This window comes from Zootoca vivipara, chromosome 8 (assembly GCF_965207765.1).
Source record: "Zootoca vivipara chromosome 8, rZooViv2.hap1.1, whole genome shotgun sequence".
NCBI classification, from domain to species: Eukaryota; Metazoa; Chordata; class Lepidosauria; order Squamata; family Lacertidae; genus Zootoca; species Zootoca vivipara.
The window spans coordinates 62,435,154-62,461,491 of record NC_142591.1 but is presented as its reverse complement, the minus strand read 5'-3'; the positions used below and the strand labels follow the sequence as shown (position 1 = coordinate 62,461,491).

General features: G+C 42.3%; 1 protein-coding gene across 2 annotated transcripts in view; it reads right to left on the bottom strand.

The window, feature by feature from the left end:
• Positions 1 to 7,570: 7,570 nt before the first annotated feature.
• The window catches only part of SLC26A7 (solute carrier family 26 member 7), a 78,470-nt gene continuing 59,702 nt past the window's right edge, over positions 7,571 to 26,338 (bottom strand). For both annotated transcript variants that reach the window (XM_088675693.1, XM_035125263.3), the window contains exons 12-19: positions 24,703 to 24,809; positions 23,677 to 23,743; positions 22,580 to 22,720; positions 19,284 to 19,332; positions 15,032 to 15,135; positions 11,793 to 11,847; positions 11,592 to 11,695; positions 7,571 to 7,999 (exon numbers count right to left, since the gene is read on the bottom strand). In XM_088675693.1, coding sequence (XP_088531819.1) covers positions 7,964 to 7,999; positions 11,592 to 11,695; positions 11,793 to 11,847; positions 15,032 to 15,135; positions 19,284 to 19,332; positions 22,580 to 22,720; positions 23,677 to 23,743; positions 24,703 to 24,809 — 663 coding nt within the window. In that variant the 3' untranslated portion in view covers positions 7,571 to 7,963. The remainder of the gene's footprint in view (positions 8,000 to 11,591; positions 11,696 to 11,792; positions 11,848 to 15,031; positions 15,136 to 19,283; positions 19,333 to 22,579; positions 22,721 to 23,676; positions 23,744 to 24,702; positions 24,810 to 26,338) is intronic.

Here is a 26,338-nt window from a genome sequence, read left to right as displayed (position 1 = left end):
TAAGGCCCGGGGATCGGATCTGGCCCAATCGCCTTCTCAATCCGGCCCGCAGACGGTCCAGGAATCAGCGTGTTTTTACATGAGTAGAATGTGTCCTTTTATTTAAAATGCATCTCCGGGTTATTTGTGGGGCCTGCCTGGTGTTTCTACATGAGTAGAATGTGTCCTTTTATTTAAAATGCATCTCCGGGTTATTTGTGGGGCCTGCTGGTGTTTCTACATGAGTAGAATGTGTCCTTTTATTTAAAATGCATCTCTGGGTTATTTGTGGAGCATAGGAATTTGTTCAATTTTTTTTTTCAAAATACAGTCCGGCCTACCACATGCTCTGAGGGACAGTGGACTAGCCCCTGCTGAAAAAGTTTGCTGACCCCTGCGTCTATTCTTATGATTCTACAAGGAGAGGCGGCAGCTCTCCAGGGTTTCAGGCAGGGCTCTTTCCCAGCTCTCCCTGAAGATGCAGGCAATCAAGCCTGAGACTTACTGCCTGTAAACAGTCTCTGCATAACCTGTGCTCTTGTCTATTGATATTAGGCTGATACCCATGCTATATTATTTTATATGCCTGCTTATTTATCCTCCCCCCCACTTAGCCTAGCCGAATACATAATTTTGTCACCTATGTTCATTTCGAAAAGTGTATAGATTTTAATCTGTGGTTTAGTGACAATTACTTTATGTAATTTTAAATAGTTTTGTGGATTTAGTTACCATTTTATTATGCACATCATGACCTGCCCAAGGCCACTTGACAACTGAGGGGAGAGCGGGCCTGGATTTCTGACATGAAAAGCCAACCCACTTGGAGCAATGGGAGTGTTGCATTCCACCATATTGCATTTTGCAGGGAAGTGATGATCATTAAACTTCCCTCAGGAATCCTTAGCCTTGCAAATGCCAACTGGAAGACCCCCTCGAAGCGATGGTGAAGGAAGGGCTTCAGGAGATGTGGAATGGGTGCTACTTCTTCTGTTTTTTTGTTTAAATTTAATTGAGGCAGACGGTATAATGTGAAGCTTTCAACTAATGGCAATCTCAGCCTATGGATCTTTGCGATGTGGCTGATCGATCATGGGCGATAGCAGCATATGCTGCTTTCAGGCTCCAGTTTCCGAAATGCCACGAGAAGCATCCCCAGTTAGTAACCGAGGCCATTTAACACATCAGCTAAACTGCTAACTGGCACGCATAAAGCATCAGAGCTCATCGTGTAGACAGAAGACCTATAAAGAAAGCAGCGCAATTCAGCATGTGGAAGGGGAATGACGAAAAGGCAAAATAGTAAGGGTTTTAAATATATATACATAAGAAAATGTCCCTGTGGTCCTCTCTTTAAATGTCAAATCAGCATGTTTGTTGTCTGTCTCGCTCTTGCTGGCTTTGCCTTGGAGAACTGAGAGAGGCATTTGGCCTTTTGTGGGCCTGTGTCAGAACTTGTATGTCCTGAGGAGAAAAAGTAGCTGTTTTGAGAAACTATAAAGCAGCAATGAACAGACAAATGGTTGGAATGGCTGAGTTAAATTTTATGGAACAGATGTTATGTCCCAGAGCAGCCCCGGGCTTTGTCTGGTGTCAGCCCTTTGGTAAATGGGTTTTCATAATGAATTTAGCTGCTAATTCGCACATAAAAATCTATGTTAAAGTAATGCTAAGGGACTGTCTCTTAAACCTACAAAAGCCAGGCGGTTCAGGGTGGATGGCTTCTTCACCTGTCTCTGCAGGGCTCTTTCTTTCTGAAGGTAGGCCAAACACCTCATATATGGGGGGGGGTGATTTTCGGGGGTATTACAGTACAGAATGCATCTTCACCTGTAATGGCAAGATAAGCGAGCGAGCTGTGCAGCAGTGAATTGCAAGTCATTTTTAACCCATGAAGCTTAAAGCAGTGTTTAAAGCTTCAGTCCACGCAAATGTAATGACTAGGGTGTCCTTTTTTATTGTGCATTCCTGATCGGTGCACACAATGGTATTGGCGCAGTTATGCACAATCCTGCGTTCCACATACCCCCCGCCAAATGTCCTTATTTTCCAGAGACAGTCCTGGAATTATGAACGCCATCTGGACTTCTGATCTGATCCCAGAATGTACCTATTCCCTCTGCCGCCACCGAGCTCAGAGAGAAGGATGAGCTGGCTCTTTGTCCTGAGTGGCTGTGACTATGAGAAAGCATCCCATTGCCTCTCCATGGCTGCCGCTGCTGACATTCTCCATTGGGGAGCTCATACTGGCTGCTGGAGAGGTGGGGGGGGGAGAGGCTGTCACCACTGAAAGCCAACCTCACATGATGCGCCGGCTCTGCAGGGCAGGCAGGCAGAGGGCAAGGCTGCCCCCTGTGCAGAAAGAAAGGTGGAGTACAAGGAGTCTTAATTAAAACATGCTTTGTGTCTGATCTTGCCCCTTTCTAAAATTCATTTATTGGTGCGTGTTTTTCTTTTCGTAAATCTACCAAAGAATGGAATGGAATAGGAAGAGGGATAAAGGGGTTTTCTCAGGACAGTGAAGGCTGTGTGTGCTGTGACTTCAGATCAAGCTTTGTTGGCAGTAAACAAACCAAACCTAAGCTGCTGGACACAATGGCAAGCCACGGTTTACTAAGTCATAGTTCAGTAAACCATGGTCTAGTATTACAGTATACGCAAACCAGGCCTACATCAACCCATGTGAAGTATATACTTAAAAATCATGCTGAGAGTCAACATTCCTTTTTGTGGAGTGGGTGACAAAGTAGTAGAAAAAAATGTTTATACAAGATATGACATCCTAGTCTCTGGATGCAATCCAGTGCTTTTATATTGTATCATCACTAAATGGTTGAAAACTAAGATTGAAAAAGTGGGGACTGTTTAGCACAGGACATTAAAATTTTTAGCACAGTGCAGTGAAAGAGAGAACAACCCATTCCTCCTCCAACATTGAAATTATCTACATGCCAGTTTATTTCCATATAAATTTATTGTTACATATGCGAATAACAAACAGGGGAAAACAAACAAAAGAGAAATGCATTGTTAAACATACAGAAATGAGCAGATTGTACTATCCTTGCTAAAATCCATCAGAAGGATGAAAGCACCATTTCACATCCAGTCTGGAAACACACTTATTTATGAGAAACATTTTATTATTATTATTCTTTTGGCAGACAGAAGGAAGTACCCCTCCCAGGAAGTGCATTCTTTTCTAAACAACTCGTTAGTATTATTTTGCTAGCCAGCAAATGTCAAACAATCTTAACAAATGCTTTTTGGCACATTAAGGTTTTCATTAGACAAGGAAGGTATCTTACACGGTAGATTTATGCCATCCAGCTCTGTCCCAGCGTTCAATAAATTATAACAAGGTAGCTAAAGCCAGACTTTGTGGCACTTAATATAGGGATTTAGGGGGAAATAACCTTTAAAAGGGAAAGCACAGGATGAACATTAGGGACATTTAATTTGCATAGCAATGATCCTAACAAGTCTCCCTTATTATGCATTTATGTCTAAGTTATCATTTTCACTAAGTTTCTTTTTAAATACTTTATTGATGTTCTCTCTGTGTGTGCGCACGCGCACACACACGTACAAGAGCTCATAAAAACAGAGGTTGTAGCACTGCAGGTTTGTACAGTCTGTGTGGCTTGATTTTCAGGGCTGTTCAGAAAATTTATGGGACCCTGGGCATTAATGAATGAAGTCCCCATTAATGTATGTCAGTCTGCTTTTCTCTCCCAGAGCTGATTTGGTAAACTTGTGGGGTTCCCAGCTTGTTTTTGTCGCATTTCAAGAGGTTTTGGAACTCAGGGCACCACCAGGTCCTTATTTTGGCACATCCAAATGCACGAGGTGTTCACAGTAATCCCAGTCAATTGACACAGAAGCCTGGAGGGCCAGGTCTATACTTGGGAAGCTGATTTGGGGTGCCATGGAAGGTTGATGTTGATAATACTGATCTAGGAGGGATCAAATGGTCTGACTCTGAATAAGGCAACTCCTTATGTTCCTATGCCCAAAAAAAACCAAACTTTGCTGGCCTTGCTCTGGGGTGTATCTCGTGCTAGTCCTACTCAGAGCAGGCCTGTTGAAATGAATGAACATGGCTAATATAGGTCCATTCATTCCAGTAGCTCTGCCCTAAGTTAAGCTTAGTGGGATAATAATAGTAATAATAATAATAATAATAATATTTATACCCCGCCCATCTGGCTGGGTTTCCCCAGCCACTCTGGGCGACTTCCAACAGAAAAATAAAACACAGTAATCTATTAAACATTAAAAGCCTCCCTGAACAGGGCTGCCTTCAGATGTCTTCTAAAAGTCTGGTAGTTGTTTTCCTCTTTGACATCGGATACAACCACCTTGGGTGTTATGCAGAGCCAGCCACAAAATGCCTGAAGCACCAAACACCTCCAAAATCCTGAGCTATTGCTTCACTGAGTTCACCAACTTTTGGCACACTGCGCTTAAAAGAAAACGGGGAACCCTCTGGGAAATTCTGCTTAAGGTAAAGAGAATCATGCCAGCTGCAGCGTTCTTTTGGCTTCAAAGGTGCATTAAAAGAAGGGTTGCCAACCTTTTTTGGACCAGTGGAGACATTTTGAATTTTGAGAGTATGCTGGGAGTGCCAGCCACAAAATGACTGCTATAGGGCAGCATGGCATAGCAAAATTAGACAAGACAACCACCCCTGACAACTGTATGCTTATCATGGGAATTCAGCTATGTCCTATTGGTCCCAACTATGGGGATCATTCAATATTGATTCTACACACACACACACACACACACACACACACACACACACCTTCTAATAGCAACAGGGAGCATTCCTCACAACACTCAGTTTAATTTCACAGAAGTCACTTAGAAGTTACCTGCACATTTTGCCTTATAACTTTCTTTCTAGATGGACTAGGGACTGACTTTTTTATTATTATAAAAGGCACCAGGGTGTCCTTTAGGGCATCAGGGTTGGCAACCTCTGCATTAAAAAAGCAGTTTTGGGCCAAGTGGATTCTTACAAGCTGTGTATGTGTGTGTGTGTCCAATTTTTTATGAAACATTCATCGCATTATTAGTTTGCTCCATAACAGCTGACTTTTTTCTCCCAAACCCTGATGGCATACAATGAAGAGATTCTGCAAACCCAATTTTTAGCACACTCAAACATGGGTGCACACACCCATCTTTTAAAGTCAGCCATTTTTTAGGACTGCTGCTAGATTGCCTGAGAAGATAGCTTGATTCTTGCCTAAGCCCTGGAGAGGCTACCTTTGTCCACCCACCCCGACATCCCTTGCAGCATGGCCAGTTGCAAGGGATGGTGGGAGTTGTAATTCAGATACATCTGCACAGCCACAAGTTAGCCACCCTTGCCGCCTTACCCCCCCCTTAGCAAGTTATCCTAACCACACTTTTACTCCAGTTAAAACCCTCTTCCCCACAGTCAACGAAAGCTTGTAGCAGATTGAGACCCAACAGTTTTCCTCCATATTTCTTTTTTTTAAATGCACAAATGTATAATTGACCCCTTCAAACTTATTGCTTCAAAGACCTGCCAATTTGGAAAGTGAACCCAATGTTCTGCAGACATCATCATAAACAACCAGCATAATCCAACATAACATGAGGCAATTATTTAAGTGTGATTGCTTGGAGCCCTCGTGTCACAGCGCAGATCTCCTGCATTCTTTGCAAATAAGCAAATCATAACCACAATAAGTGCTAGCAGCAGAAAATGGTAACACTGCACATTGCAAAATTATCAACCTAACATGTCCTTCTAGTCCACAAAAGTTTGTGAAACGTGTGCTTTTAATAAAGGATTGCCAGCCATTCATAATCGTTATGGATTGCTTCTATTTATTTTTTTAAGAGCCAAGTCCATAATGTGTAGAAAGCTTGCTCATTTCTTTTGGGGAGGTGGGGAGAGAGAATAACAATAAATTTTGCATGAATTATGAATTCACCACTTTGATAGAGATGCCATGAATATCAACCCCTGAAGCAAAAATTGTGTACTCGCTGTTTCAGACAAGTGTCCATTGCACATCTGTTTTATGAAAAGCCAATTGTGCATGCAATGTGTAATAACGGTTCAGATCTGCCTTAATTTATATGGCTTTTGAATGCAGATGATGCACAATTAAGGAAATTATGAAATGTGACATGCAAGAATTATTCCAATCTGCACTACTTAGAGAACACAGTTGTACAACTACATATAATGAGAAGCATGCAACACAATGCAATGATTTAAATCAGCTCTGCAAACACTGCACACCCACTTTTGAGGATAAGGATCCCAAACTTGCAGTGCCAACATGTTGAAAGTCTGCAATATTCACCAAGAGAAAGGTGTCAGATTTTGCACACCCTGCACTTTCAATATGTCTCCTATATAGTGTTATTTACATCTACATTGTCCTCATATCACTAGAATCCAATGTGCCAGATGGAGAAATTTGTCTCATTTATTAACCGGAGCAATTAAACTATGTGACTAGATATTTATAATTTTATGGGGGGGAGAGAAACAATTCTTAATGTCCTCCATTTTTTGCCCAAACTTGGTTGTGGCTTGAATTATCTGTAATTAGCAAGCAAAAAGATTGCAACCCCACTTAAATATCTATGACATTTGTCTGACTTTTGTGCACTGGATTAGAAGCACTTTCAACAAACTGTGCAGAATACTGCTAGTCAAAAGCTATTTGAAACAATGGCACTTTTGCTTTCCACTTATCTATGCAGAATTTCCCGATCATTGTTTAGTTGTAATATGAAAACATAATTTAGCATCCTATGCACGAACCTGCATCCTTCTCTTTCTTCAGTATGGCCATGAGAAGGAGAGCAGCCGTTTAAAGCTAAGAAGAGTTTGTTGCTTGGTCTAAACTCAGAACTGTGCTTCGTTTTATCCAAACAAGCCAGGATGAAAAACAACTTGTCCCAAAGTGACAAACTGCTGTTAACTTAAAATACATGTGGATGCTATAGCTACATTGAAGGAGAATGTGCAGGGGGGAGAGGATGAGCCCCAGGCTCATGCATGTAGCACTACACTATGGTTTAGTGTGTTACATTCTAAACCTGCCCCCCCCTTGTGCTTGCAGAATTTGTCTGAGCACTTAGATCTAGAGCTGCAAACTGGCCCTCTCTGTATGCAGATACAGACCTATGTGAGCACATGTCCTTCCCTGCAAAATGTGACACAGAATAAGCCTCTGTTACAAGACCATCCCCCTGATCACTGTAAATTAGCACCATTCTACTTAATTCAATGGAGCTGTCAGCATAGGTCAAACCTGAGAATTTTACAACAAATGCTAAACCTTTTCACAACAGAAGGGGAAGCAAGGGCTATGTTCGTAACTGGAAACATTTTTTAAAAAATTCATGAGAAGATACATAAGGCAGCGCAGAACATAAGTAACACTCAAAACAGCCAGTGACCTTGGTGGTTTTGATAGAATATGAAAGGGGCACGGTGGGATTGCTCTAATGGGTGCCCTGCATATCTAAGAAGAATCACAGTTTGTGTTTCCATGTAACAAGCTGTACATCCTTGGGATTAGATACCACCGAATGCAGTACAAAATTCAGTAAGGTTGTATTCTCTTGTGCACAAAATGATACAACTAAGTTACAATAGGACAGTTAAAAACAATATACACTACTGAAATGTCCTAAATTGCATTCTAATTATTATTATTTATCTAAATGCATACAAAAATATGTAGGAATCAAATAACAATTTTATTTTTATTTAATTTTTTTTTTTAAAAAAACTGTCATTGCTGGTAACTCAAAGAGATACCTCCAGGAACATTTTGACAGTAAACACTGTTGATGTTGGATTTGTTAAATAGTCTTGGCATACAATTATCACCATCAAAATCCCATGTATGAAGACCTGACGAAACACTGGCAAAGTTCCTTCTGTAGGTAAATGGTTCAATATATCTATATCAGGCCAGCTTCAGACCTCAGTGTGTTCATTAAGCTTGCAGAAATTCTAAAATTGAAAGAAGAAGGAGATTTCACCCTACAGCTACAGTTTTCTAGAATACATTAGCATGTAAGTCATTAACAATCCAGGCATTTAACAATGAAAATAGACCCAGGGCCTAGGTTCTGAGTAACTGTATTGTATCAACATTCCCAGAAGTGGTACATGAGTCTACCACATTTGCAAAGATACCATGATGTGGTCCATATAAAAAATGTCATTAGTATGATATGTAATGTAAAAGAGAAGATCTGGATAGAACTGGAATTTGAGAAACCTGTGCAATACAGAATACCAGGCATCCCGTTCTTGATTCATAACCGAACTATCTTAGAAATGATAACAAACCCATTTGCAAAAGCAGAATTAATCCTAGATGCATAAATTAACACCACCTGTATCACTACCAATTCCCTTCACGTTGCACCCATCCTTTTACAAACCTGATAGAAAACTGATTGGTATGAAAGGAAAGGAAAAGGCTTGTACTGCTTGATTCACTTTTATGAAAATGACACTTCTCTCACAGCAGGGCAGATCATGGAAAGAATGGAGGGATGCTGGGTGAATTGGCTATCAGGTGATGCATTGTGTCTCAAATTCAACAGCTAAATCTCAGGCAAATTAAAACAATGACACCATTTGAACGATTGATACTGAACATCCAAAAAAAATGCTATTAATTTTATATAAAATACTCACTGATCTAGCCATTGGACTGTTAACTTGGTTATTAAACAAAATTGGGAAATAGACCTAGCCATAGCAATTGAAGCAGCATATTGGAACAATCTCTGCACAATTAACCCTCTAAAATCAACATCAACCCACATCAGAGAAAATAATTTTAAGTTAATACATATGTGGCATTCAACACATGTACGAGTCAGCTATATAGATAAAGCATCCACTTTGGCACATGTGAGCAGCACATATCCTGCTGTTCTAAGAAGGTTATCATAGTATAACACAGGCACCAAAATTCACGAGACCAGCACTGCTAGTAATGCATACCTGGCGTTTCATGGGAGTGTTATGTTGAGAGCTACTGACTTCTTAGCTTCGTGGAGAAGAACTCATTTGTCTCACGGAATCCACGTTAAACACACTAGCACACATTAAACGTAGGCTGGCATAGTCCAGATGCTGTTGGATTTGCACCTCCCATCAGCCCCCTGCCAGCACAGCCAGTTGTGAGGAATTATGGGAATTGTAGTCCAACAACTTCTGGTGGGTACCTGGGCTGGCCACCTGAGCACTAACGCTGTCATTTGCCAGAGTTTATATTTGCCCAAGGATTCTGTGTACTAGCACTATGTCTGCTCACTAGGCTAGGTCTCAAACCTTAGCTTGAGATCTGGAATCCCTGACAATAATGCAGCAGTTGGATTGTGGGGGCTAATCTGGATGGAGTGCTGAACCCAAGGACTTGAGGGCGTGTTGGGTAGTTCCAGCACTAGGATAGAAAGAACCTGCTGCTCCACTGTTTTATCTTTCCTTTGATCCTAAGGGAAGCTTCAGGAAATTCATTTTTCACCCAATGAGTCATGATCTCTGGGGCCGCCAAGTGAGAGGAAGCCACTGCAAACAGGTGGGTCTGAAACCAAGCCCAGTGTCAGCACTTGCATGGAGGAGCCAATGGGCTCGGAGAGTCCACCACTGCTGACACTGGCTTCCTTAGACTTAATTTGTTTTTGCTTAAAATGCTTTTTTTTTTACAGCACTCTGAAAAGAAGTCCAAAGGCCACCTAGAGAAATTAAGATGGTGGTGATAGCTACAGCCATTTCCCCCAGCATTTGTTCCCAGCCCAGGGCTGTGTGAGACCATCCAATAATTCCTGCTCTTTGGTGCAACCTGGAAAGTTTGTGAATGGGGGGAGCCCATCAGGGTGGTACTGAGGGGAGCATCTTGCCCAAGGCACCTTCAAACCTGCCCACCACACTTTGGGCCAAGCTGCGAGTTGTTTGTTTACTGAAGCCTAGGTGAAGGAGGAACTCTCTGTGTGTTGAACCTACTTGCACACTTTAACTCCAATAGCTGTAAAATAAAAAAATAACACACACCCCAACACAACCTGCTTGTCCCATAAATATGTAAAAACTAAATCAAAGAGAGTGTAAGTTTCAAATAGCTAAAATACTGCCTTTCTCCTGTTCGGCCTTTTGCTCGACAAACACGGCCAGTTTTCCTTAGTTTTAAGTCAATCAGCCTAAAGCGATATTGGCGGAAAAGGAGGATGAAGACTTTTCTAATTAAATTAGCAGAATGTGCCTATTCATGGTAACAGGGGAGGGGAGGGCAAAGAAACAGAAAACAACAACTCATTGACTAGTTTTAACTTTAATCCATCTTGGAGGGGACTCTGTCTTGGACCCCGGCCAATGCTGTAGTCATGCATAAAACAATGAAAGCCAAAACTCCACTGGCTGCCTGAACATTTGGTTTAATAACAGTTACAGTGGAGAGTCTTGCAGGAGTTTACGCTATAAGCAAGTCTGCACCCTTTGAAACCAGAAATGTGGAAACACTTTGGTTCCAATCCAAATAATACCCCTGAGCTGTGTTGTATAATATCGCCTTAACAGAGGCTGCAAGGGTGGGGCTGGACTTAGGCAGCTGTAGGCAGCCATGAATGAATGCAAACAGGAATGGACAATCACACTGCAGTAGACGACCCTCATAGCTGCTGGATATTGTTGCTTCCAACTACCTGCTGTTCCTGTTGTTGCACACACACATGTGCATGCGCTGATTTTTAAAATGAAATGGCTACTATATGTTAAACGGGGAGGTCAAGGGGCTGTTTAGCTTAGAAAAGAAGAACGGAACATAGGAAGCTGCCTTATACTAAATCAAACCACTGACCCATGTAGCTCAGTATTGTCCACTCTGAGTGACAACAGCTTTCCAGGATTTCAGGCAGGGGACATTTCAAGACCCATCTGGAGATACCAGGGATCCCATTCAAAGCAGATGCTCTACCACTGAGCTAAGTCCCTTCTCATAGGTCATTAGGGCTGAGGGTTGGAGTAGTCAACGTGGCACCCTCCAGGTGCTTGTGAACTATATCTCCCATCAGCCGCAGTCAGTATTGCCAATGGTCAGAGATCATGGGAATTGTTGTCCAGAATCATATAGAGGGCACCACATTTATAACCCTATATCAGACTAAGAGTGCCATGGACAGAGTAAATAGGAAAAGCATGACTCACCTCTTTCAAGGCATAAGATCTCAGGTCAGCCAGTGAAATTAGCAGGTAAGAAAAACAAAAGGAAATACTTTATGACATAGCCCATCATTCACCTATGAACGTCATTGCTGCTGGTTACTGTGACTGGCTTAAAAAAGATATAAAGATGCATAGAGAAATAATATCCACTGGGGTAGTGAACAGCAAGTGCCAGAAATGCAGAAAAAGTACACCTCCTGACTGCTGGATGCTGAAGATGAAGAACAAGGTACAGGGATAACCATCTCACCCCGTTTGTGAATTTCCCACAGACATTTGATTGGCCACTTTGCAGAGGGAACTTGAGTGAGGTAGAAAATCATGATAGCTCTCTTATCTTCTTCTGTTCTCATGCAGTGAGACTCACCTTGTTCAACTGAATGGCACCAACAGCTGATGACACCGATTCAAAGAAGACTGCATTCTCGGATTCCAGCTTTCCGCTGAGCTTCAGTGCCTTTATCAAAGAAGCTGTAGTAAGACAGGGATGTGTGCACTTTAAAAGAGAGGAACGACACCCGGGAAAGTTAATTTTTAAAATTTATGCTCACCAAAAACTGATACTTGCCTTTGCAATTTGCCAGTAAAACATCGATGTTTCTTTTTTTAGATTCCGTGTAGATCTAAAAGAATCCAAAAATTTAAACTACCTTACTCAAGATGCTGAAGTATCACATTCAGATGAAACGATGCTCCCCCTCCCTCTTCTCTGTTTTAGATTTTCACACCTGGTTGTTGTTGCTTTCATTATTTCATATAAATGAATTTAACACAAATTAGCAAGGCCCACTTTCAGCTCAGGAAAGATGTCATTCAGTAAGAAACAGGTAGGGTGCATACACCCCATATCTTTAAAACATGTTTAAAGCACATTCCCCTCCAAATAAAGTTGGGGGTTGTGATTTATCCCTCACAGAGCTATGGTTCTCAGTACCCATAACAAGCTTCAGTTCCCAGGATTCTTGGGGGGTGGGGGTTGCTTTAAATGAATTATGTGTGCCCAGCCTAAATAATATTTAGCAAAAAATATACATGCTGAATTGCAAGTGTCCACCAGAGGGAACTGTTCCATAATATAAACATCCCCCCAAAAGCTAAAAATCCATTAAGGTTTTGTGGTATGGAATGGTTAAGCCTCAATGTCACATTGTAAGGACAAACACTGCTGTGATCCAGGAGGGTTCTGCTTAAGTTCCATCTAGTCCAGTATTATGATCCCCTCAAAGACTGGCCAGTTGCCTCCAGGAAGGCCACAAGCATGGCAAGAGCCTGTCCCTGCTGCCGTCCCTGCAACTGGTCTGAGCTTATTTTGACCAATGATGCAAATGCAAAGAGAGCACAGACCAGAGCATATATTTGATGCACCCCCTGCCCTCTTCCCTTAGTCCATGGCACATGCAGCACATGGCAAGCTCACATGCACTTTGCTATGTCACGTGGATAAAGGGTCCCATCAGTAACACTGTGGCTTCATCGGTTCTTCCTTAAAACATAATGCAAATATTAAACCTATGTTGGTCACATCATCAGTACGGCTTTTAAGCGTTGAATGTACAGTGGCCCAAGTTTGCATTCTTTCCTAAAGCAAATGCATGTTTTCCAACTGGCGTGTAGCAGCTAGGGATTAAGGTTTCCAAAACCCTTTAGTGCCACTGGATCTCAAGGTAGCAGCTTTTGGTCTTTGCCCCTCTGTGAAGCTCTCCCACATGTAATACAAAAGAAGCACATGGCATCTGCTTTCTTCTAACTAATCTTAAAAAGCAATGTGAAATGATCTATTTGATCTAGGACTAAAGGCATGTGATGTTATTTGTGTGGTTTGAATGCAGTATTTTTCTTTCACAAATAGCCAACACACACCCCTAAGCAGGACTGGGGGTGTCAGGGGATGCTTAAATATTTTGCCCCATTTGATTCCCATCTGGATAGGTCAAACCCTGCATCTTATTTGCACAGGGAGCTTTTTTCCATGCACATAGCAGGCACAGGGGGATATCTGGATTGGGAACACAGGAGCAAATGTCTAAAGTCCCTCTCCCCTCCCAATCCAGCTTGCCTCCACCCACTCACTGGCTATTGTGAAAGAAAAATGGAACAGTTCCAGTAGGATAATACTTCAAAGGAGATTGGCAAGTGGGTGATGCCACCCATCTGTCCAAGTTGGCCCGCTGGGGTGGGGGGAGATAAAGATCTCTCCCAATGGGCCAAAAAGGTTCCCCACCCCAGCTCAAGGGCAAATCCTGCCATTCCTACCTGGTCAATGATTTCTATTAAGTTTGATGAGTGCAATGTCCACAAAAGCAATGTCCAGTCACATATGTTGTGACTGCTCTGGTTCTCTGACCCTTTTCTCTCTTGTGATAAAACTTGCATGTTTGACTCGTGACTTCTGAACACTTGTTTTGCTACTCCGTAAAGTATCCGATTGTTAACAGAGAAGCAAAATAAAAAAATTTCCTTCAGTAGCACCTTAAAGACCAACTAAGTTTATATTTTGGTATGAGCTTTCGTGTGCATGCACACTTCTTCAGATACCATGCATGCACACGAAAGCTCATACCAAAATATAAACTTGGTCTTTAAGGTGCTACTGAAGAAAAAAAATTTTATTTTGCTTCGACTCAGACCAACACGGCTACCTACCTGTAACTAGAATTAACAGAGAAGGACAGCCAAAGGCTTTGGATAGGTCATCTCTATGGGGAAGGAGGGGCAGTTTCCGGGAAAAGGTGAAAAAAAGAAGCAATCTGCACTTGGTCAAAAGAGGGGGGGGGGAGAATGTCTGAGAGGAAACTTCCTAGAAAAAAGGGACAGCTAGAAAGTGAACATAGGACCCTATAGAAAAAGATACAGGAGGCAAATAGTTTCCAAGCCGGGATCTGATTCCCACGTATGTGTAGGTCAGTTGATTTCACAAGATGACTTACAGTATGAAGATTACACCACTCCATTGGGAAGTATTGTGTTTGAAGCGACAAAGGAGGGGAATTAGATGGTGATTGACCTCTGAGGGCTTATAACCCACAGGCAAGTCATCACTTGATGTTGCAGCCATCAAGCAACAAGCATGGATGTATAAATTTGGTCTCAAGAATTTTTTTTTTAAGGATCAGCACAAAGATTCGTGCCCATTCTGCAACCATTGGACGGTTGTGATATAAATGTTTAGGCGGCCTTCTGCTATCCTAGATTATGCCAGCAGTATACTTGTTGGAACACGTAACTGGGAGTAGAATGAGTGGGAGATTCACCCACAGAGCACACACACACAGGTAGGTCTATAGAATCATATAACTATATAGTTGGAGGGATCCCCAAGGGTCATCCAGCCCAGCCTCCTACAATGCAGGAATCACAGCTGACAGATGGCCACCCAACCTCTGTTCAAAAAATTCTGATGAAGGAGAGTTCACCACCTTCCAAGGTAGTCTGTTCCTGAGTCACACAGCTCTTCCTAATGTTTTCTTGGAATCCCTTTCTTATAATTTGAATGCATTGGTTTGGGTCCTACCCTCTGGAGCAGCAGAAAAATGCCTTGCTCCATCTTCCATGTGACAGCCCTTCAAATATTTAAAGATGGCTATCATATCACCTTTGTCTCATCTTTTTCAGGCTAAACACACCCAACTTCCTCAATCGTTCCTCATAAAGCTGCTTGGTCTCCCTCCTCTGCACATAATCCATCTTGTCAATATCCTTCTTAAGGATTGGGCACAGTACTCTAGGTGGGGTCTGACCAAGGCAAAATACAGTGACAGTATGGAATAGTGTGGATACAATAAAATGAATGTGGTGAATCATAAATACCTGAGTAAGCACAGAGATGCCAGTGTAGTCAAAGAAAGTCAGGCCACTGCAGTCAAGTATTAGGGAATGCCTTTCGCTGGGCCATTGCTGTAATGATGATTCACCTATATGGTTAGTTAAAAGGTCTGTTATTTATTTATTTTATCTGTGGGCTATAGACAGATGCGGTATCAATCGGAAATAAGTGGGGATTTCTATATGGAATCGTAGAGTTCAGAAGCCCAGAGGTTATCTCGTCCAACCCCCTGCAATGCAGGAATCACAACTAAAGAACCCCTGGTAGATGGCTATCCAAGCTCTGCTTAAAAATCTCCACCAACTTCCAAGATAGTCCATTCCACTATTGAAGAGCTCTTACTGTCAGAATGTTCTTCCGAATGTTTGTCAGGTCAGAATCTCCTTTCTTGTCAATGGAACCCATTGGTTTGGGTCCTAACCTCTGGAGTAGTACCAGAAAACAAGCTTGCTCCATCTTCCACATGACAACCCTTTGGACAGCTGAAGACGGTTATCATATCACTTTTCAGCCTTCTCTTCTCCAGGCTAACCATACCCAACTCCCTCACATGCTCTGTATGCTGAAGGCCCCAGATTCAATCCCTAGCATCTCCAGGTAAGACTTGAAGAGGCTCCTGCCTGAAGTTCTGGGGAGCTACTGCCAGTCCATGTTGACATGAATGAGCTAGATGCACTATTGGTCTGATTTGGGATGTGACAGATTCCTATGTTCCTAGGCATGACTGGAGAGAAGCTGAGATGACCAGAAATGAAGCCCTGTGGTGGTTTAACAGTTTATTTTATGGTTTCCATTCTTTATCAGATTTCCCAAAGAGCTTTACGGAAAAGCCTTGCTAGTTCCTCAAAATAAAAAACAATTCCACTTTTAGTGAAGTTCTTTAGCTTCCTTCAAAATTCCTCACATGTTTTGCTCAGGAGGACCTCCTGGATTTTGATTCAATTTCTGTTGGCACTTACCACCCAAATTTTCTATTAGGGGAACTAATGGCAAGTTTGAGGGAAACTGCCTCTTCTAGGACTGTAAAGGGAACAGCTTCATAGATGCTTTCCAATAGGCAAACTTAAAACCATAGAATCTTAGAGCTGGAAGGGATCCAAGGGTCATCTAGTCCAACCCCCTGCAATGCAGGAATCTCGGCTAAAGCATCCATAAAGCATCCACTTCACTAGGTAGCTGCTCGGTTCAGGTAGCAGGTGGTTAGCCACTAAGTATCTTTAAACACTTGATGCTTCTCATAATAATGTGAGCTTTCTAAAAACATATGCTGAAGTTACCACTTCTAAGAAATGTTCCATAGCAACCTCAAAGAAGCAGATTCACAGGCAGTGCTAAATAACCATCCCATGAGCGCAAGGATTTCCACTTGCAAGGCAGAACTTCTCCCCTCTCTCTTCCTGCAGCACAAAGTCTGCCCCCTCCTCAATTCTACTCCAGATGGTTGGGGAAAACCCCAGAAAAGATTTAGGGGGTGCATGGTGGTGGGTCGAAATCCTTACCCTGATAGGATAGTTACTTTGCACTGCCCGAAATACAAACCACAGTATTTGCTTTCCAACCCATTACGAGGATCTGACCTACGGGACGCAAGTATCATTTGCTTTCTTTTGTTAAATATTGGAAGGGAACTAACCTTCTAAGTTATAAACTACAAAGGATGGAGATACAAAATGAAACGGTTTAAACTAAATAGTTTTGACAAAGAATATAAAGGGCTCAGAAATTCTTCAAGGGACTTAGGTGCTGACAATGTATGGATTTACATTGGCACTAAATCCTCTCAATGAATAGCCAAAGATTCGGTGCTTTTTTGTTGTTTGCAGTCCTTGAGGTTTATTGGATTATTTAATTGTATATGCATAATGTTTTCCAAATAGAGCAAAAGAGAAATTATTTTCAAAGAAAGTAAACTCCAGCCAGCCAGTAACTAAAAATAGACTCAAGAGAGCTGCTAGGCCTTTAATGCAATCCTCTCCACAGCCCATACAAAAATGTCAAAGAGTAAAAGAAAATCTTTGCCCCAGAGAGATAATGAAAGATCAGGAATTATGGGAGAATACATCAAAAGCTTGGAAAATTCTCCAGTATTTGTTTTACCTTGTAGTTACTGATTTACCTGAATAGGGGGGGGGGGAACATTGCTGGCATTTCAACGCCGCCAGGTGGTCACATTGCCCCATAATATACGGTACTTTTCCATGTATAAGACTATGTTTTTTTACTCTAAAATAATGTTCAAAATCTGGGCTCATCTTGTACATGGATAGTATCTCCCCCCCCCCCCATTTTCTTATAGACAGAAAAATATCATATTTATAGGTTTTTATAACATATAAAGTTCACAATGTTTTTATCTTACTTTGTCCCAAAACACAATCTTTGGACATGGAATTCAATGGGGAGTGAGTTAAAGGATTCTTTTGTATTTAAAAAGCCTCCTGTCCCCCGCCTTAGCATCCCAATTAAATGAGAAAGTCAGGACATGGAACAAGAGATGGGGAAGAATTTGTTGAGTTTGCATTTTAATGAAACCTACTTAATTTGCACTTTCCCCAAACAATACGCAAGCTCAAATGCGGCTACTTCTTCAACTTTTAAAATTCAGTTCTCCAACCAAAAAAGTGTGTTCAGAAATGTGTATATAAAATGCATATATTAGAGAAAATAACATTCAAAATGCAGTACAGTGGTACCTTGGTTTGCAACCGTTTTGGATTACAAGCATTTTGGATTACAACCCCCCCCCCCTTTTTTTTGGAGGCAAAGCGCACTTTGGGTTACAACCTGTTTTGGTTTACAACCGGACCTCCGGAATGGATTATGGTTATAAACCAAGGTATCACTGTACTGTAGGAGAAAGTGGTTGAAAAAATGTGTTTGTCAGGTAAAAATGCATATAAAATGTAAATTGGGAGGAATGAGCAGTAAAATGAGAGTTTTTTGGAAACCACTTTAAGTTTTGCTTTGTTTTTACAATCAAGTGGTATACACACATTTTATAAAATAAACAAAATACTGATTAATTTAAGTGAAGCCTAGTGGAGATGAGAACATAAGACTATAAAAATGAGAAACTGAAACAGACAGATTCTTCCAGGCCTAGTAAGAGACAGCCTGCTCTGCCAAGCTAAGGTTCCATTTGCACTATACATTTAAAGCAGTATACCAATTTAAACAGTCCTGGTTTCCCCCAAAGAATTCTGGGAACTATAGTTTGCTATAGGGTCCTGAGGGTTGTTAGAAGATGGGGGGGGGCAACATAGCATGCTCTCCTGAGTCTCTTGTCCTGAGGTGAAGAGGGGTGGCAGTTGGAAGACCAGGACTCTGATTCCTGCATTGCAGAGGGTTGGACTAGTTGACCCTAGGATCCCTTCAACTCTACAGTTCTGTGATTCCCCTCACAGAGCTGCAGTTCCCAGAGTGGTTTAACAATCTGTTCCTCCTCCCAAGGAACTTTGGGAACAGGGGCTCTGTTAGGAGAAAGGGGGGGGGGTCTCCTAAGAACTCTCAGTGCCTTTAACAAACTTTGCTTCCCAGGATTCAGGGGGCGGGGCAGGGGGACCATGATTGTTAAAAGTGGCTAGATACTTTGAATATATGGCATAGAAGGGATCTAAATGAGCTGGTTCTTGAGCTTCAGGAAAGTCATCTTCGACCCCGTTAACAACCTTTTGGCCAGTCAGGCATCAGGAAAGCTCTTCCCTTTCACCTCCTCGCTGGCAGCCATTTGTGTACATCCTACAGAACTCATGTCATGCCTGCCTGCCTCTAGGTGATTCTAAGTGACATCACATCATGCTGTGGAAGATTGAGAGCAAAGTTCTCAATGAAGGCACAACACCACAATTTGGAGCTTGTGTAGTGCATTTGAACTTTAGATTCTAAAGCAATAAAGAACCAGGGGGGAAGAAATATGACCCAATCATATAATTTTATGGTATTCCACTGATCTCCAAAGTGGTGCAAACCTGGAAATCTATATCACCTATGTTTGGTAACTGTCCCACATGTTTATTTTACAACACATTTTGAACTCCTAGTTAAATCAACACACTCATTCCAATACATTCGCAGCCTTCAGACCCTTCACCTCCTGCCATGTCAAAGGGAAGGTATGTGGGCCAGTGAGATAAGTTCGATTCCTGATCAAATTTTAACAGCTGACATGGGTCCTAGAATATGATGGGGGTAATTTGAAGGCCCGTCGAATGTTTATGTCTTAAATGATAAACTCACCATGGCAATTTCCATTGGATAATGGGCTGAGCAATGTGTTCTGTTCATACTGTAAGAAAAAGAAAAAGGAAGCAATGAGAGAAAGAACTGTCCCTTGTTTTGCTGCCTTAAAAATTTTGCAAATCCACCATACGCAAAGGTAACTGAAGTTCCATTGTATTAAGCTCTGTGTTTCTTTACTGGGCCTGGAGACTCAGTGCTTCTTCGTGAGGCAACTACAACCCAGCCTCAGTAGCACCAACATCCTCACTTTAAAAGGGGTGTGATGCAAAGATTAAACAAGAAATAAATACTGTTTATTATGGTACATTTGTACTCAAACTCTCCATTAAAAATGCCCAAGGTGGCTAACAGTAACACTCACAACAGAAAATCGTCAAACCCTAATTTTTTTCAATAAAAAACCCCCATACACAGTATTACAATAAACCTAGGGGTGACCCTAAATTTGCCTCAAACTACCGAAGGAGAGGCTCAAGCACATGAGGGGAAGGCGTAGGGAGAGAAGAGGGTACATGAGCCCAAAATGTGTTTGAGCTGGGAACACGTCTATTGTAGCATGGTTTGGCTAGCAATGGCTCAACAGAATAGCAAGATGGGGGAAAGTGTGGCTGCAGCAGCAGCAGCAGCATAGATGCTAACACCATGTTATATGGGCCATAAAATGCCTCTGGTCAGTTTCATTTATGCATATATTTGCCTCTGTAACTTAAGAACCTAAGAATGCTGCTGGGATAGACTAAAGATTCTGGTCAAGAATACTATTTCCCATAATGGCCAGTTAGATGCTGTCAGGAAGCCCAGAACCCAGGCATAAAGGCAATTTCTTTTTCTCTGAATACTGCTTCTGAACATGGAAGCTCTATTTATCCATGATTGCTAATAGCCGTTGATAGATCTCTCCTCCATGAATTTGGCTAATCCTCTTCTATGCTCACTGAACTGACACCACATGCACACACACGCAAGCCTACATCACACTTGTAGAATGCTTCATTTACTGTGCACAACTCATTTTCTATTTGAGTTTGGCTTCAGTAGCAAGCAGTGTGTCTGTGTGTGCGTGCCGAGCATCAGAGCTACCCGGCTTAACTAGTTGGCACACGGTCTACCCTGGATCCAAGCACTGGCTTTTGGATTGCTGGCTCTGACTAGGTCACTGTTTTCTTAGGCGTGCTTTGAGTCATGCTCCTAGGTTTCTAATCTGGATCAACTCCATAGCTTCAAATGCTGATTTGGTGGAGGGGCAGGGGAAATGGCCAGGCATGGAGTATTCATATAAACAAAGTCTTTGTTAAGAGTGATGGATGGACCACTGTTCTGAAAAATTAAGCTTTTGCTTTCTCAATCATATCTAACCAAAATCAACAGAAGGACTCCACCACTGTAGCGATGGAAATTGGCTTCTGTGTTGCCATATCACACAATCTTACTAAGCGGGAGGGGGGAATAAATAATGTTGTGCTTTCAATTCCTTCAACTATGGGAGGTCCCAGTGTAGCTTTGCACAGTCAGTTTGCTTGAGAGAAGTGGGAGTCCTGGAGATGTCTGGTGGTTCTGTAATATCTAGCATTGGCTTGCAAGACTCACCAGAGCAATCCGAGGAGGGAAATCAGTCATTACCAGAAACACCAGGAGCTTGCGAGAGAGGCAGAGGCTATCTCATTCAGCACCATAGTGGCATATTGGCTAGGAACCCCAGGTGCAGAATGCTGACATTGGTGGGGGCTGCTAGTCAGCCAGCAACCATGCACTTGCATACAGGTGACTGAGACACCTCCTGCCTTCACGGCTGCCTCGCAAATGTCTCAGGTAATGTGATAGTTTTCCTGCAGCCACCACCAATGGTACTTGAAAGCGAACCACAATGCTGACCTGTACTATACAGACAATATCTTCTTATTAGCAAATTTATTGATTGAGCAGGTTACGAGCACAAAAGGCAATGAGATATCCAAATTATCATTGCCCTCCCACCCCCTGCAATTTAGTATCAATATCTTTAGCAAATTCAAAACTGCCTTCCTCCCCCATTGCTGCCCAGACCCCACATTCTGACAAGTTAAGCCCGTTTTACTGCTTCTTCTCACTTTGCAGGTGGGTGTCAGCCACAGTAATTATCGAAATAGCTGAGTTGACCTGCTGCCTTGATCATCCATGCATGGTCAGCATTCATGGTAAGCAGCCATGCCACTAAAGGGATGCTCTGAAGATCAAGACAAAGGGGCCACTATTAATAATCCTGAAATTTGCTGCTGCATATTTGGGGTAAGGTTCCTCCATCCAGCCAATACTGTATTGTCAACTTGGATGGTCAGTAGCAAGGTGCTTCTCCCCCCCCCCCAGTCAGAGCACACCGAGGTGTAGTTCTGGCCCCTCTCAGGTGGATGTCATTGTGGACTGTTGCTCCCTCCACAAAACAAACATTTCAAGTCAAAACATTTCAAGTCAAAGCTGGCCAGCGTGTGCGAGTCTACACTTTTATTTAAATCTACTGTATGACTCCACCTGGCTCCTAGCTGCCAATTCCTCCTTCCTTTTCCTCAACTCAGGCTTTATGCTTTCCAGCCAGGCCTCTACTAGTGCACACATACATGTTTGTGTGAGGGCCCTTCCGACCTGCCCTAGCCATCCACCTGAAACTAAGAGAACGAGGGAGGTGGGGGCACATTTATTTGACCTGTACCAGAATCAGGGGAGACCCCCACACCAGTTAGGGAGACAGCTTGCCGTAGTTTTTAGACCCCTGTGGGTGGTGAATGCAGCTGTTGTCAAAAGCGGCATCTGTTCAGGGCTGCCCTTAGTCACCCAGTGACTTACTGTAACAACTTTGTGGTGAGTTCTGGAACCAATTTTTCTAGAAAAAAAGCACCGAGTAAGATCCAGATCCTGTTTCCGAGTTAAGAAATTTATGTCTCAAGCAACAAAAGGTTGACTAGACATGCCAGAGACCAAACCTGACAGCTCAGTAATAGAGAGACCACATGCTCTGCCTGGAGAATGATCCAGGACCCAATCCTTGTATAAAGCCTACGAAGAGCCACTGGCAGTCAGTGTAGACTGCTGAGTTAGATGTGCCAATGGTTTTACTGCAGCTATCTCTGTTCTAAAGTGTGTTCTCTACCCCCGAGTCATTTCCTCTTGGCAACAATTCACAAAGTGCAATCACCATGCTTTGAATCTGCAGTACAGTTTGAATTTCTTCTTTGCAATATGAGTGGGTGGAATGAAAACGTGAACCGAAAGTACAGAAAGAAACGCAAGCAACCCTCTCTCCATGATGAAGCATGCCTTACCTTGTTCATATCTTCAGGTAGCTGCTGTGCACACGTGCTTTCCTTCTGGATTATTTTTAATATGTCCATGTGAAACTTCTTAGCATTGAGAAAGACTAGTGGGTTATTCACCGAGACGATTTTTACCGGTTGTAAGGACTCCTTTGAATTAAAATTAAAAACAGATTTGCAAATATAGTAGTGCTTGTTAACCAGCAGACATAGCATTCTAATGTTCTCGAAGCTACGCACATGAGTCTGACCAAACTGCGGGAGGCAGTGGAAGACAGGAGTGCCTGGCATGCTCTGGTCCATGAGGTCACAAAGAGTCGGTAACGACTAAACGACTAAACAACAACAATGGACTTGAGAGTTGCAAACTCTATAAAGGCCATTTGAGTTCTAAGAACTTCCTGCTCAATGCAATGCAAGATCTACAATGCAGCCACCCAGCCTCTAGTAAAATACCTCGGCCAAGAGAAAGCCTACCACATACCGCCCCAGAGGCAGTGTGCAGAAGTTTCTCCTCATGTTTCACTGATCTCTGCTTTCCTGCAATTTTCCACCTTTTTGGTTCTCGTTCTGCCCGCTGGAGCAATATCTTCCTCATGGCAGTCCTTCAGATATCTGAAGACAGCCATGCCTCCCCTTAACCTTTCCTTCAGGTGAAACATACTCAGCTCTTTCAACCACTCCTCAAAAGACTTGCTTCCCAGGCTCCTCTGCAAAACCGAGTGGCACCAGCTGTTGTCCCTCAGGCTGAGCCTCCCAGTAGGACCCACAGCGGACAGGAAATAAATGCATGGAAACTGAGAAATCAGAAATGTCTCCCAACATTTTTTTACTGCTGCTTAAAGCATTCTGTACCCTAGCCTCCTGAATGCCAAGATGATGCCAGGTTCTCGTTAGGTTGTGTGCAACAGGAATAAAACCAGCTCCCTCCCGCTACACCCTCCCCTGCTGCTATAGGTACAAGCAGTCTCCACATACACTCTGAAAAAGGAAGTTGAAATGGACACATGTCCAGCAAGGACAAAGCACAGAGCAGGAGGAAGAGGACAGGAATTTCCCCATGCCGAAATTTAACTATAAAGGGAGAATAAGAAGAGTAGGCTTACAGAATCTGCTTCTGTTTTGAATCTGCATTCCACTTCTTTCATATGTTTCAGGCTCAGAGTCGTTGCTCTATAACAGATGTGTGAAAGCAGCATATATAAGACTGCACACTGCGACTGTAAATGCCAAAACAAACTTATTTTCCAGGTGGTATCTGGCTATTCACATGTTCCAGATTCTGCAAATTACTTACTTCATACAAAGGACAACCTGTGTTTGTTAATGAGTGCTAAAATAGAAAGGGTTCTATAGTTACTTGCTCTATTTTTTTTAAAAAAAACAACCTCAGGCTCAATCAGAGGCATAGTGTGAGGGGGTCGGGGGGGGCATGGCCCCCGGTGCACATCTTTGAGCCCTGGCCGCTGAGGCGTGGCAGAAAGCAGGTTGGTATAGTGGTCAGGTGGATGGAGGCAGCAGGCAAGCAGCCTGTTGGAGGAGGGCTCCGCTCACCCTCCACATGAACTCCACACACCCCTCCCGGTGTGAGCCCCCACCCCAGCTGCCCAGTTCACTGGGGTGGGGGGGTGCAATATTTGCCCTGCCCTGAGTGCTGGCAACCCATGCTACGCCACTGGGCTCAATTGTTAAATTAAGAGGATCCGTTCTACCTATATGTAGACAAACAAAAAAGATATTGGACAGTTTTTCCAGATGCATTTGCAAGGCAGAATCAAGAGCAGAAGACAAGAATTAATCCATCCCCAACTACCAACTGGCTCCTGCTAACGACATCCTCAGACCCCATATTCATTTTACAATGGATATCTTTGTATCCCCTTACATCATGCTTATTTTAATCCTTAAATTGGTTGCATAGTCATAGCCTATACTCTGAGCATTCTGTGACATGGGCTAGGAATTCGAACCTTCAACAGACTACAATTCCAATGATTCCTTGGAGGTAGGAATGACAGCTGAACTGGCATATAACCTATGTAAGTTTGTAACGTATTTTTGCCCTAATGATGTATTTCACTGTTGTGGATACAAAATTGTTTGCCTATGAGAACACTGTAGGAATGTCTCACCTTGGGAAACGGAAAACCACTATAAGTATTGTGCAGACTACGCCGTACAGCAACCCCACATTAGCAGCAAAACAAATTGTAAATATGTAAGTGCTAACCCATATACTCTGTAAGGAAAAGAACAGAAGACAAAAAGAAATTAGTTATACAAACTTAGCAAAAATGTGTGTGGGAAGAAAGGTTATTAACCCTTTCCCTGCAAGCTGATTTTTGTCCAAAATATCCCTTCCCCATAGGGATCACCCTATAATATTTTTCTTCTTTGGGATAAATAAGTACACATTTATTGTAGCAGCACTGGTCACACTACTGGGAGCCAACATGGGCTTTTCCTAGGCCCTGGTCAAAGGACTAAAGAAACATTCAGAACCAATATGACCACAGCAGTGGCAGGACAAGGGGGGAAAGAAAAGAAAGAAAGAAAATCAGTACCATGGACAGTTACAGATTTATCCTACCACATGCAGTGGTATCGTGCTTCCTGTATGATATAACAAAAGTCATGCTTTTTGTATGATACAACAGAAGTCAAGCAATGCACACCTGTGATTACACTTTGATAACCCAAGAAGCCATGACTAATAAATGGTTGGATTTGGTACGCAATATAGTCTAAAAGATCTCAAGCCCTGACAACGAGCCTAGTGAGCTATTTTACATGTTGCTGTTTACAGAGGCTGTTATAGCATTGTGAGAGATCTATGTATTTAAGTGCACTGGTGTGGTGTATAAAGATCAGTGGGAGTGACTTTTAAAAGATACACTTATCAAGATGGTGACACTAGATGGTAGGATTCCAAGGTTGGGCATCTACATAACACACACTTTTAAAGAGAAGTGTTATAATTTATTGATCACGTTTCTTTCTTAACATGCCTACAAGGATCACAGAGAAGTATATAAGAGGTTCCCCATTTTATTCTTACCAAAAAAAAAGCAAGCCTTTGATGTCGGTTATGCTAAGTGACAGTGACTGATCTGAGATCACCAAGAAAGTTTCATGGTTGAAACTCAGTTGCTGCTCTATCCCATGCTGTAACTACTACCTCACAAAGGATTTCTGCAAATATCTAACAATCTGTAGCAGAGCAATCACTCTCAAGTCTATACACATATAGAAACTTAAAAACCTAATCCAAAAAATAGTAATTTTATATTCAGCTTCAGTGCTAGCACCGAAATCTCATAACATTCTGATATCTCATTGACTTCTACTGGTTTGAACCAGAATACTGAAGTGTGGAGGGGGCAAGGGGAGAATGATTGCAAAAGGTTTCCTTTTACAAAATTTGAAATTAAAATCTGTTCATCTTTGCATTTGTGTAAAAAGATCTGGCTGCTTCTTAATTTTACTGAATGTCGTTCTCTTGCTTATTATTTCTAAGCATGATCCAATGTCAAAGTTTTGCTCCTCCAAAAAAGTAAGATTTATAGTGCAAATTGAGATGAGAACAACGAGTAAAACATTAAACCCAAACCAGCAAAATGCATATGTATGTACAGGGAAGAAAACAGAAGCTAGGGGTGGGTGGGACTCAGGACCGGGGAGTTGCTTTGTAAGAAGGCTGATGAAAAGGCCTTTTTCATATCTATCATGTTGGTTGTAAAGAAAGCCAAAATGATGGAAAATTATCCC